At 35.4% G+C, this 13,845-nt stretch overlaps 1 protein-coding gene across 1 annotated transcript in view; it reads right to left on the reverse strand.

Annotated features, from left to right (window-relative positions):
* The window catches only part of RALYL (RALY RNA binding protein like), a gene marked incomplete at its 3' end in the record, with an annotated part of 509,450 nt that overhangs the window by 59,881 nt on the left and 435,724 nt on the right, over positions 1-13,845 (reverse strand). Inside the window, exon 6 of the mRNA XM_082674672.1 lies at positions 5,437-5,550. Within this exon, the coding sequence (XP_082530798.1) occupies positions 5,437-5,550 (114 nt within the window). The remainder of the gene's footprint in view (positions 1-5,436; positions 5,551-13,845) is intronic.

Here is a 13,845-nt window from a genome sequence, read left to right on the forward strand (position 1 = left end):
CTTTGCCCCCATGTTATGAAATATCAAAGTTTTATGCTTTGAAGCACATCTGTTTTCATGCCCTGTTTCAGGTACTCAGTGGATCCTTTCAATCTTGTTAACTATGTTCTTCAGTTTTGGTTATTTTTTCCCCCAAAAAAATTGTTTTTGGATGTTCCTTCTCTTTCTTTCTGAAACCCTGTTTTTCAGATAGTCATCCAGTAACTTTCATATCCTTCCCTTCTGATTTTCCACCTGAATTTTCTTCTGTATTGTCTGGGAGAGTTTCCCCAATTTTGTCTTTCAATCCTGTTTATTTGTGCTATCTTATGTTAATTTCTAAAAGCTCTTTTATCTGACCTTTAAATACTGAGTTTTAGTCTTGTGTTCTTATTTCATGAATGCAATACCTTCCCTTTCTTTCTTAGGGTATTAATCAGTGGTTTGGTATTTTTTATTTTTATTTTTATTTTGAAGTTTTATTCTTCCTGCACAATCTGTTTCCTCCAATTTTTAATTATTTTTCTCTTCTTTTTTTTGGTATTTGATTTTTACATTAAATGTTTTCTGCCATCTGGTGAATCTTGTCTCTTTGTATTAACAGTGGGGTATTAAAATATGGATGGGAAGTTTTGTAAGTATAAGGGGATATCATTTCTGCAGGGTGATCTTGTTGACTATTTCTTTGGGTGGCATCCATGCCAACATCTTTAAATCTTTTCTCTTCAGCTGCTCATATTCCCAAATAAAACCTCTCCTAGTGTCTTTCCAGTAGTCTGGCAGCTGAAGGGGAGAAGAATGCTTGGAATTTCTGTAGTAATTGTGCAAACTTCTGCTTTTCTCCCTGTTTTTAGCTGCTCTCAAATTTGTTTATTAGTCCTGAGATATGCTGTTTTAGCTTTTCTAGAGGAAACTTCTCAAGGCTTCTAGTGGGCCAGGGACAGTTGGGAATGGTAACACAGGAATCTGTTTCTTTAACAGACTTTCAGCCATTTATACCCTCTTTTCCAGAGGAATATAATGGCTTTGATTCTGAGACTTTTGGAGTTCTGTGGTTAAAACTGGACTTATTTCTAGGATGTGATAAGTCAGGTACACTTCTCCATCTACTCTTTAGCTTCTAAAATTTTGTTCCCATTTTCTTTATGCCTAGGGATTTTCATTTTTTAAACCTGTCATTATTTTAATGCAGATTAAGGAGGGAGCAGAGCTCAATTCATGTGTTCAGTCCAACATCTGTAACCAGACACATCACCATTCTAATACAAAGTGTAAGATAGCAGTTAGGTATTCAGGACAGAACTAGTAGCCACGTTATAGGTGGCAACAGTCAGATCATCTGGAGCAATGTCTTCCATTCTGAGTACCACACTCTGTAGTTGACAAACTATACAGTGACTAGAGAAGAGAGATGACAATCTTTCAAGATGCAAAACTAAATGACATGAGAAGCAGCTGAAGAAATTACTGATATTCATCTAGAGAAAAGAAGACATCAAAGATGCTTTGACCAAGATTTGAATGCAGCTAAGTTGAGCATCTATGGGCCAATTATGTTGACTCTATTCAAAAGTTTTGGAAGGATGAGAATACTACAGCTCTTTTATATATTTAATTGGCTGATACATCCACAAGGGATTAGATATTAAGCTTGGTTTCATGGGACATAAAAAGAGTAACTGAAGCAAGTGAAAGCAAAGTCCATTTTGGCTCCATATAAAGAGAACTTACCATAGGAGTATGAGACACAAATATGATCAAGGACCAAGCAAGTAACATAAATGTATGAATTGGCTGGATAAAGATATTAGCAAACTGAAAAGTGCATGTCATGTATAATATGGCAGCAGTATTGAAAGATTCCAATTTTTCAAAAGAAGTTATATATCTTGACATTTATCTGTAACATTCTAATTCTTGGACATTAATTTATTAAAAAAAATCTGTATCTTTTACCAAACATATAGGCAGGATGAAATTATCCTGATGGGACTGATGTGTGACATCTCTAGTGGTTAGGTCTAATGGATAGGGTAGGTTGGCTAATCTCATTGGAATTGTCCAAGTGAGTTTGGCTGGTCATATAGGAAGCACATCACTGAGAATAAAGTTGAATTAAAGAATGCCTAATTGCCTTTTCATATCACAGAGTCTTTGCCTGAAATTTGATTTTTTAAAAGATGTCATTGCTCATTGTACGATACTCAGTCTTTAGTTTTCCTTCTCACTCCTTTCACCCTTTATGGTCATTTTACATCACTGTGTAAACCACATATAAATTGTGGTCTTCATATGTGGCAATTTACGATTCTCTTTTAAAAGAATTATCTAGGAATGAGGCACAATTGTAGGCTAAATTGATATGTGTTATTTATTGTTTTCAATAATCTATAGTCACCATAACCCAAAGTAATGTTATTTGAATTATTCAAATAGGAAAAAATAACATATGCAGGGTAGATTCATACTAATCATTATTTAAAAGCTGGAATATATGCTTGAGGCCATAGTCCCTTCCTCTACTTTATATTTGAGGGGCTTGAGACCTAGAAGAGTTAAATGACCTGCTAAATCGTGTCCAGTGCATAGTACATGGTGTTGGAAAAGTCATAAAAGTTAGAGAAAACATGACCTTGTTCTGAGGAAGTTTACAACATCAAAGGAAGAGACAGGATGCCATGCAAACATCTATTAACAGTAATTTAAGGTACAGAGAATCCAAAATTATGTCATTATACCTCGTTACAATTATTCCTGATAGCTTAGGAATTCACTTCAAATGAAAAAGAAAAAAAGTGATCCTATGAAACTTGAACTCAGGACAAGCTCCATGCTGTGTGGCTTTATTCTGTTTGTAACCCTCCATCTCCTTCCTGCCACTATTCTATGCTGGAAACTTTCATCATCAAATGACTAAGAGTAAACTGAGAATGAGAGATGTATAAAAGAGCAATAATGAAGAATAAATGTTAACTACCGTATAATTGGCTTGCAACCAAATAAACATTAAAATGGGTGTCTCCTTAAAGTTAATAAGGAAGTACTGAGCAATTAAAAAGAATTTTAATGTATTTCTCTCCACTTTCCATAATGTAGTATTGACTCCATACAGCCCTGCTTTCTTTTCATAAAGAAAATATAGAAAATGATCATCTTATCTCCATAAATATGAATACTGTTCAGGAGACAATTACTACAAAACTGAAATTACAAATTAAATAATTCCACTTTCTTCCTGACATGTTCAAGTAAGAAAGACATAAATATCAAAGGCCTAAGCCTATCATTTTAAAAATAACTGTCTCATGACTGGGAAAGTTTAAGCATGTACAGAAATAAGGTGACAGCCTTTCATGAAAAGAAAATGCAAGCTTTGAATTTTAGTGTCTTGTTTATAGATGATCTTCTAAGAAGATATGTGGAAGGTATTATTCATTGCAGGAAACTGGAAATTATAATATGATGGAATAAGGATCACATTTTTCTCGTTGAGGTGATTTATATTTAAATGAGTTCTTCATAATCCTTTAAACTGAAGAGCAAATTGGTTATCAAAGTCCTTTGCTGTAAGGGTTGTTTTACATAATAATGAATTTCACAGAAGTTCCTCAAAGGGAAATATTGATTTAGGCAACATCACAGGGTATTTCAATTCCAGCAACACTTTAGATTAGTGCCATAGACAGCATATAAAAAACTTTCTAAAATCTAAATTTCTCTATTAAGAAGTGTAGGCAGCATATTTTTTCTCAATAGAAAATATAACAGAAGTTTTTAATAAAAATGAGCCTATTTTATCTATTATTTATCTACCACTTCTAATGCACATTAACTTACCAAAAGTTAATGAGAATCTACCATGTGCTAGGTATATGGTTTATTGTTTTAGAAATAGGCTGCATGATAGTAGTAGGAAATATTCGTTTGCCTATATATGTTTATGTTACTAACAAGACAAAATAGCACCAATTATTGAGCCTTTACTCTATGTTAGTTACTGTACTATACAACTTACATGCGCTACTTTTCTCATTTCTCACGTTGCCAGGTAGCCATTACTGTTCTCATTTTATAAATGAGAAAACTGAGGTTAAGAAGTTGTGAGGATTTGAACCACAGTATATTTCTGTCACCCATTATGTTGTAACACTACCTCACTGCTGGCTTCTTTTCAGTCTTGAACCCTGCATGCCTCATTACCAGAAGGTAAGCTCTAGTCATCTCCCCAGTGATACAGTCAACAAACAGGCAGGTTCCTCTTTGTTGTAACTCAGTGGCCCTAGATCCCAAGTGGTTCTCATCAGTTAGTTGTTACCCAGGTAGCCTCACTTCAGGGAAATCCTGGGACCAGCCCATGGGTGGAACCTGAGATTGTTCCAATGTTCCTATAACATTGGAAAGGGCAGTGCTTTCACTCACAAGACCTGGGTTTGAAACCTAGGTCTATCACAAACTATTTATGTGGCTATGGAAAAGTCAGTTTACCTCCTTGAACCTTCATTTTCTCCTCTGTAAAATGCAGAGGTTGGATTTGATCAATGGTTTTCAAAACTGTATTGTTTATTTTTGAAAAAGTGAAGCCCTTTTAGCAAATGAAGTCTTATGTTGAATCTCAATATATAAAACATATACAGGTAGAACTACACTGTTTGCAGCAAAGGCTGGGTTTGGAGGAGGCATGAGTTCATTTGCCTCCTGGGTGTTCTTCCAGCACTCATCTCATCTCCAAGGAGCCTCTGAGGCATCAAAGACCCTGCAGAATACAATTTGCAAATTATGAACTAGCTCATCTCTAAGTTTATGCCAGTACTCATAGTGTATGATTTTAAAACTGTCCGTTGCCATATAAAAGGGTATTAGCGTTTTATTAGCATGGAATGAGGGTCAGGGAAGATAATTCAAAGAGAGAGTACATTAAGTTAAAGAAGTAAGTCAAATGATGTGGCCTTGGGTGGCCAGGCATACCGTTGATACTGAGATCCTGCAAATGGGTTCTGAATTTTGCAGAGTTGCAGCAATGCAAGAGTGAGTCTTTATAATCATGGTTTTTGAAATCTGTTAAATTTTGCTGCAGTTAATTTAATGAAATATGAATATAATTTTAGCCCAATAGAACATTTCATTAATTGATTTAATTTTCTTAAAGGTTACTTGATATTGAGATGTAAACTTTTAATTATGATCCACTTGTTACTTATTATTAGCATCAAAATACTTTTCCTTTTTTCCCTTCTTTTTAAAAATATGAATTTTAGGCAAATTGGCTCACCTTCTCTAAAAAGTTAAAAATCAGATTCCATCATTGCAAGTCTAAGCTTAAAGACTGTATTCATGTAAATGTACTAAACTCTATTAAACTCAGCCAGTATCCCTCTGGGCCTGTGCTGTCTCCGTGATTGACACTGTTTCAATGGTTTAATTCTGACATGTCTGTGGCCACAGATCTTTTTCACTTACCTGCCTCCGCCTTCTGCTGCTTCTCAATCTTCTCCAGGCGCCCTAACAAGGAGTCAATTTTAGTTTTGATCTGGGTTAATTCTTTCTTGATTGTCTGTAATTCATCTGATTTCACTGGAAAGGGGAAAAGGGAAAGAATGCAACAGAATGTCAAATGCACCACGACCCACTTAAGCACAACTCACAGACACCCCATGTTTTCTCAGGACTGTGTCACATTACATAGGATACTTTTCAATCTTATCTGTTTCTCATTGCTTCCAGTGATCTTGCAATACTGGATGACTTTGCCAATTACAAGCAGTGATTCCCAGCGATGTGAACATTTGATACTAAATCTTTTCACTGAAAGTTATGCAATGGGATAGAGGAATCTAGAAATGTTTTATACACTAACTAAAGATACTAAATTCAGTGCAAATGGTAGAGTAAATCTGTACTGTAAGACAGATTCAGATTGAGGAATGATTAAATCATGACAGGTATGCTTTGAGAACTATGATACTGCTTTGAGGACTATGTTGTAATGTATATTTCAGTGATATTTTTAATCCAGTTCCTTAGTGACTGATTGAAACCAAGACATAACATTTGTCCTCTAAAGAAGTGTCTTAAATGCTAGAGAACTCTCTCCAACTTGCTGTACTTTCGCTACTTTCTTTATTAAAAACTGCAGCAATGGGTTGTGTGTGTGCCTCTTTTTAAGCCCTGGGGCTTCGAAGGAAAGGAAATTCACTGAAGTCTCCACTGATATTTTCTACAGTCGTGGCTCGTTTTCCAGGTTTTGAGTGTTTAATGGGACTATCTAAAAATGGAACTAACACAAGGTTGACTACTTTTAATTTGGCAAATAAGGATGTTAAACACAACAAACATTCTACTATCAATGATAAGATAAGGTCAGTTTCCTATTTTAAGGACAATCCTTTCAATGAAGTATGTTGATGTTTATGAAAAATTCACTGCACTGTTCTTATTTTCTCATTTCTTTGAGAATCACTGGAAACTTTGTCATGAGCCCTCAATAATGAGATCAAAGATTTTTAAAGCTATAAATCTAGAAGAGCTAAACCTGTCTATGAGCATTCATTAGGTGAGTTTTTGGGTATCCATGTCTCAGCAGAGAGCTATGCTTCAATATCTGGGGTAAAGATCCTGATTTCAGTCTATTATTCTTTTCTGTCACTTTTCCTTTCAAGTTTATAATAAACTTGGCTTGGATATTCCTGAAGAAATTGAGTGTTTAGTTTGATTGATTCTTTAGTCTTCAGAGTTTTTTTCTAAGTAGTTAAAAACTAAAGGCAATATATGTTTGCTTGAAATAGAGGTAGTTGTCAACTAAGACATATGATATAATCTATATGATAAATTATGTATCAATATACACTAATTGCTCAAAGGAAGAATAGATTTTTTCCAATATAAACATGAAAAAACATTTTCTATTATAAAACCAGAAATTTTTCATAACAAGCAGATTTTTATTTATGTTACAAAGTAGTTAGCAAAATAAAAACTACAAGAATAAGCGATCCTGTAGAGAGTTCCTATTATGAAGAAACAGACTGAAAGTGGAACATGGTTTAAAATAGAAAATTGCTCCTATGGCAATTATTTCTAAGACATCAAAGTGCCATTGTTGAATCACAGCTATATTCGAAACATCATCTGTCACAATTGTAAATTGATTCAGCTTTGAAGAATGATTTTCATTTCCTTTGATGGAAGCATGTCATGTAGTTTTACTTAAACCTATCAAATTTAATAGAAAATATTTTACCTTAAAACATTAGATTTCAGTGCAGGAGAAATGGGACTGTGGCTGGAAACAAATGGGATATAGTTTTTAGTAAGTGAAGTCACTCCTCAGCCCAGAAATGAGGTTGACTATCTCCTTAAAAAAACATAACTAAACAAATCACTAATACCCTATTTAGTAGAAACTATATTGAGACTTATGTAGAAATGTAGACACTGTGAAATGTCTTTTAAGTTCAGAGCGATATCATTATAAAATTTGGGGCTACTTAGTTAATGGGATTCAAGCTTAGATACAGCTAAGGATGTAATCCAGACATCCTATCTGCTCTTTCCTGGTCCCTCCCAGGGAATGTTGAATCAGTCTCCAGCCCTGTGCAAACTGCCCAGCTCCAACCTTGGAATGGCTAGCAGCAAATGATCATCATGGTCCTGGAAAACAAGGCTTAGGAATAGTCTTGCTTCTTGAGCAATTGTGAAAGTTTTTTCCTTACTGCATTCAGTGCTCTGCTTGGGAGAAGGCTGCCCGCTCACCTGGCCTAGTTGGTTGTAGCCCTGTTGCTCCCTCCTTCAGTTGTATTCATTTTCTATAGATGGAATATGGTGTTGTGCTGTTGTGTCTGGTTTCCAGATGATATTGCTGGTATGAGCCACCTCTGTGTCTGATATACTTCTCTTTCCAATCTTTTCTGACTTTTTCTACTTTTGGGGGGCTCCTGTTAACAAATTTTCCACTGCACCATGGATTAAGCTCCTGTCTGTTTTTACTTACTCTATCAAAATAGATGTATATTTTATAACTATAGATTTCCAAACCTAGAATTTTAAAAATCTTTGCAACTTGGATTTCTGATATTTTTTTTTGAAAATTAAAGTCAGTTCAGAGTTAAGGAGAGTCTTAGGTATAAAACATCCCTGTCCATTTTCTTTTTACATCTTTCTTTTCACATCTTTCTTTTCCTATCCATTTCCACTGCACTCTCAATTGGGCTTCTGCTTTTAGTTCACCCGGCCTCTTACATAGTGAACTCAGAGTAATATATATAAAAGTCATAAGTCCTCCCTACTGAAAACTTCCAGAATGTTCCCATTTCTATAGGAAAAAGACCAAAAGCACACATGCACCAACTCTTTAAACTGGTATTTAGGGTCTGCTCCAAAGTATATCTCCAGGTGTATATTCCATTTCTTATTAAAGCAAACTCTTCACTTGAACAGAACAGCTTAATGCTTAATCTAATAGTATATGGAACCAGATAGACTCTAGTTTGCATCTATGTCCATTGGAGAGACACTTGTAATCACTAAGATTTAGGTTCCTTATCTTTAACTTCCATCCTTTACCCTAAAGGCTTGTTATAAGAATTTAATGAGATAATGAACATAAAGCACTTTAGCACCATGATCAGAATATCACCAGGTAAAATACATGGTAGAAGCAGAAGCTATTATTATTATTATTTACATGCCTATTCCAGCAAAGACTTTCTCTCCCTAAATATGTCTACCTGCCTTTTGGAGCTTAGTTTTAGTCTTGCCTCCCCTATTAATTCTCCTTCATTTAACCCACTGAAGGGTGTATCTCTTACCTGTAATCTATTTAACAGCATCTCACATTTACTGCTAGACACATATTGCTAGTTGATTTTTCCTTTATATATCTACTTTTCAAATTAACTTGCAAACTTCTTGAGAGTGAAGACCTAATTAGGCATTGAAGAATTTTAGGAGTAACGCTTTTCTGTGTTTTAATAAGCTCCTTCTCCTCTTATTGACCGATGAGGTTCCTGATGCTTACCATGAAGTCCTAGGCTGTGAAGTCTGTCCTCCTTAATTAAAAAAAAATGATATTAACAGGTTTAAGAAGATATCCTATATCAAATTGGTACCTAATGGAAACTTTTTGTCTTCTCATCATATACCAGATCCACAAAAAATTATTCAGATTCCTGGGTAAATTATTCAGATTTCTGATGATACAACTTTTTAAAAAGAAGGAATATTGGATAGTTGTATGAAGCAAGACACATTAATGGATTTACCCCATCATAGGCTCTCTACAACCAAATTTTTTGAATGAAGAGAGGGCATCCAATTACTTCTTTCCACTTTCTCTCCCTCCCTCCCTCTTTCCCTCCCTCTCCTTCCTTCCTTCATTAATAGAACTTGCATTCTTAACAGAACTTAGTTCAGTGTATTAAACACAGTAAGAATTACCAAATACCAGAAAATTTGTAGGTATGTGTATGCAGATATGGTTACACTGCATGCCAACTTCAAACAGACCAACAAATTTTATTAAAAGCTTTGTGTATGTGCTGGGTACTACTTTTGAGTTGCCTGTATGTTGGGGAGATAGATAAGCAAAGAGGAAGTGCAAAAAGAAAATTAGCATGGAAATACGCCTTTTCTCCAGAAGCACTATGAGGAAAGAATATGAAAGTAACCCATGCCTGTGGTAACAACTCTTTTCTCAATTCCACCTAGTACTCTAAATCCATAATCCTCATTTTTTAAGATACATTGGCAGAGGATATAACACCATTATTTATATTTATATAGAGTATTAGTGCGAGTCAGGAGTATTTCTTTTGCTAAGAATAATAACGAATACTTTAAATCAACTTGCTGCTATACAATTTTCCCCTAATATAGACAAGCTAGAGGCTTGGGAAAATGAGATCTAATTACTGAAGATTATGAATCCTGCAATCTAAAAATTATGAATTTTAGAATTTGAGAAAATTATTTTATTTCCAAGCCAGCTCCAAGTTACCATCTCTTGCCTCATCTTCTTCTTGCTTTTCTAATTATCTTAGTCTCTACGTAGTCACACCTGTTCAGTGTCCCTTGAATACGTCTTGTGTTTTCAGACATCCATACCTTTGTTTCTGTTGTTTTCATTGGCCTGTCTTACACTCTCATCTTCCTCACCTAGTAAATGCCATTTAATACTTATTCAGCTCAAATGCTACCTACATTGTAAAGTCATCCTCAACTTTTGATCATTTTCTTCAACAATCTCATCCTCCTCCCAGCCATACTTCTTTCAGATGATTCTTTGCATGATCATTTCTTTAAATGTCTCTCTCCAGGACAAGAGCAGGAACTACTCTCATTTATTTTAAACTGCTCTCATTTTTTAACTCAAGTGTGTAACATATTCGCTCAACAATATTTATGGAGACCCATTATTGTCAGGCTCCTTGCCAGGAGCTGCGGATGTATTAGTTAACAAGAGAGATGAAAGTCCCTGAAATTGTGGAACTCCCATCTAGGTGTGGAAGAAGACAATAAACAAACATCTATATATCTATATCTATATCTATACATGGGAGGGAGATAAAGAGGTTTGCAGCAATTTTCTTTACAAGTATACATTTAACACAATTGAAAAAAACACTGATATAGCTAAGTCTAGTTAATAGTAGTGTAACAATATGTATTATTTGATAATTATATTATCTTAAACTACAAACTACACTGATTCAAACTACAGTGAAATATACACCTCCAGATGGGGAAAAAATAATGAAGACAAGAAGTTAGGGAAGGCCTTGCTAGGGAGTGACATTTGTCATTTTATACAGGTTGGTCAGCGAAAACTCCACTAATAAGGTGACGTTGGGGGAAAGGTTTCAGTAAGGGGAGAAAGCAAGTCATGGGAATGTCTACAGATGGTGGGATGGGGGAAATATGAGGCAGAGGAACGATAAATGCAAAGGTCAGAGACAAGCGTGTACTTGGGGTGTGTAAGGGACAGCAAAGAGGTCAACGTGGCTGGAGTGGAAAGAGCAAGTGAGAGTAGAGTATGAACAGTCAAGAGGTAAGGCGGGGACTTGAGAAAGGGAAAAACACATGGAGAATATTGTACAGAGTCTTTATGGCCAGAGTAACACTGTGGCTTTTACTCTGAGTCATGTAGGTGTCACTGATTTACCTGAAGAGCATCATTCTGACTTCGTGTTGTGAAAAGACTGCAGAAGGGCAAGAGTGGAATCAGTGAGATCAGTAAGAAGCCTGTGGATTATAATTCAAGCGAGAGATGGCAGTAGATTGGATCAGACCAAGATATTAGCAGTCAGGTTGTGAGAAGTAGATGAATTCTGCATATATTCTAAAGATGGAGGGGAAATAATCTGCGGATGATTAGAAGTAAAGTATAGGTGAAAGAGGGGAGTCAAAGAGAACTCCAGAACTTGGGGTCTGAGTAACTGGAAGGGTGGACTTGCCATTTGCTGGGATAAGGAAGACTTGTAGAAGTTCAGGTTGAGGGGGAAGATCAGAGGGCCAGTTTAGACTTGATTGTGAGATGCCTATTTGTGTCCAAATACAAGTGATAAGTAGGCAGGTGGGTATATAAGCCTGGAGTTTATGGGAGTGATCAAAGGTACAAAAATAAATTTGTCAGTAACCAGTTAGAGAGCTGGTATTTCAAGTTAATATAGAGGAAGAGTTTGCCCTCGTAGTTGAGTATACACACATATTGGTGTTTTAGAAGACATCAGTAATATTACCTTCAAAAGAAAATGTCTTTTACTCTTTCCTCTAGATAAGTTCAACAAAAAGAAAATTGCAAAAAATTATAAACAAAAGAAAACATACTGTCATAAAAATGTTTGTTTGTCCGGTTGAGTACAATAGTTTATTTTTGTATCGGTGATTACCAGACTTGAATTTAGAATTATTCTTCAAGATCAGCAAAATGATAAATTGAAAAACAACTAACAGAGTTCCTAGGATAGACTCCTTTAGCTTGTTTTTAGACTCTAGAGAAGCTAGGAGCCAGGTTATATCATACAGATAATCAAATATTTTTCTTAAACTATCGTTGTAGTTTTTAGTTAGAAAAAAAATAAAGATGCCACCTTAAATCATTTCAGACTTGCTCTGTCTAAACAGTTCATTGATTTGGTGATAAATATTACTGTGTTTTGATAACAGTCAACAAAATGATATCTGTGCCTTTTGCTGTCACATGAGATATAATCCAAAAGGAAATTAGGCACACAGAATGACACCATTTGCCTATATCAAAAAATGTGTGCTTCTCTGATTTATGTGGTGAAAAGTATTTAAATTTATTTTAATCACCTGTGGGGTAAGTCTATCCAGGGGCAAATGAAGACTCTTAAGCTAACTGTCTAGATCAGTGGTTCTTAACAAAGGGTAATATTGCCCTGCAGGGGACATTTTACACTGTCTGGATACATTTTTGATTGCCACAACTTGGAAAGGGTGGTGCTACTGGCATCTAGTGGGCATCTGGTCTGCTAAATGTCCTACAGTGTACAGGTTAGCCCCCAACACCACACCAAAGAATTATCTGATCAAACAAATACGAAGCCTTGGAAGCCCTGGTCTAAATAATTATATATACCCTCCCTCACCAACACTGTGTTTCTTATGAACTATTAAGAAAATTTAAAAATGTTTGTAATCATGTGACCTTTAACAATAATTCACGTTAATTTATATTACTCTTTTAATTTCCCCCAGCCTTTGATAAATTATATAAATATCAAAAATATAATTTGCATAGAACTTAAATTTATCAATCACTTTTATATACACTATTTCATCAATAAGAAAGCTGAGAATCTGACAATTTACATGACATTCTCAAAGCCCTAAAATTTATGATTTTGTGTAATGTAGTAATCAGAACAGGTGGAGTTCAGGTTCGAGCTTAGGTCTTCCGACTATAAACTAATATGCAGAAGAAGCTAATTTGCCAGCCTAGTAAATATTTTTCAGAAGTCAGACTTTGGAGTGGGGTGGGAGGAACTAGGAGATTGGGATTGACACATACACACTATTGACACTATGTATAAAATCGACAACTAATGAGAACACATTGTATAACACAGGGAGCTCTACTTAATGCACTATGGTGACCTAAATGGAAAGGAAATCCAAAAAAGAGGTGATAGGGGCTTCCCTGGTGGCACAGTGGTTGAGAGTCCGCCTGCCGATGCAGGGGACACGGGTTCGTGCCCCGGTCCGGGAAGATCCCACATGCCACGGAGCAGCTGGACCCGTGAGCTATGGTTGCTGAGCCTGTGCTCTGCAACGGGAGGGGCCACAGCAGTGAGAGGCCCGTGTACAGCAAAAAAAAAAAAAAAAAAAAAAAAAAAAAAGGGGATATATGTATAGCTGATTCATTTTGCTGTACAGTAGAAACTAACACAACATTGTAAAGCAACTATACTCCAATATCAATTAATTAAAAACACAAAAGTCAGACTTTAAAGAATTTTGCTAAAAAAATGAAGCAATTGAAGTAATTCTCAATTTATATATGTAAATATAATTCGGCAGTTACCACCCCTATGGATGGAATTTTCTAGAAAAAGCAATTACATATACGTGCATGTGTATGCATTCATAGTACCTGGCCTATGTACACTTATACCAATTATTTATGTATATTTTTAGAAAGTGAAAATGAAATGGGGAATGAATGTATTATTTTATTCAATAACTATTCATTAAATACCTACTGTATGCGTCCATGCATCTAACATTTCACTAGTAGCTGCACATATACCATACCACTTAGATAAACATACAAAGCATATATTATTAAAGTTGTTCTATGGATTAGAGAAGTGAATGTTAGAGAAGTTAAGTAATGTGTTTAAGGTAGCC

Source organism: Grampus griseus (assembly GCF_964374135.1).
Source record: "Grampus griseus genome assembly, chromosome: 17".
Lineage (NCBI taxonomy): Eukaryota > Metazoa > Chordata > Mammalia > Artiodactyla > Delphinidae > Grampus > Grampus griseus.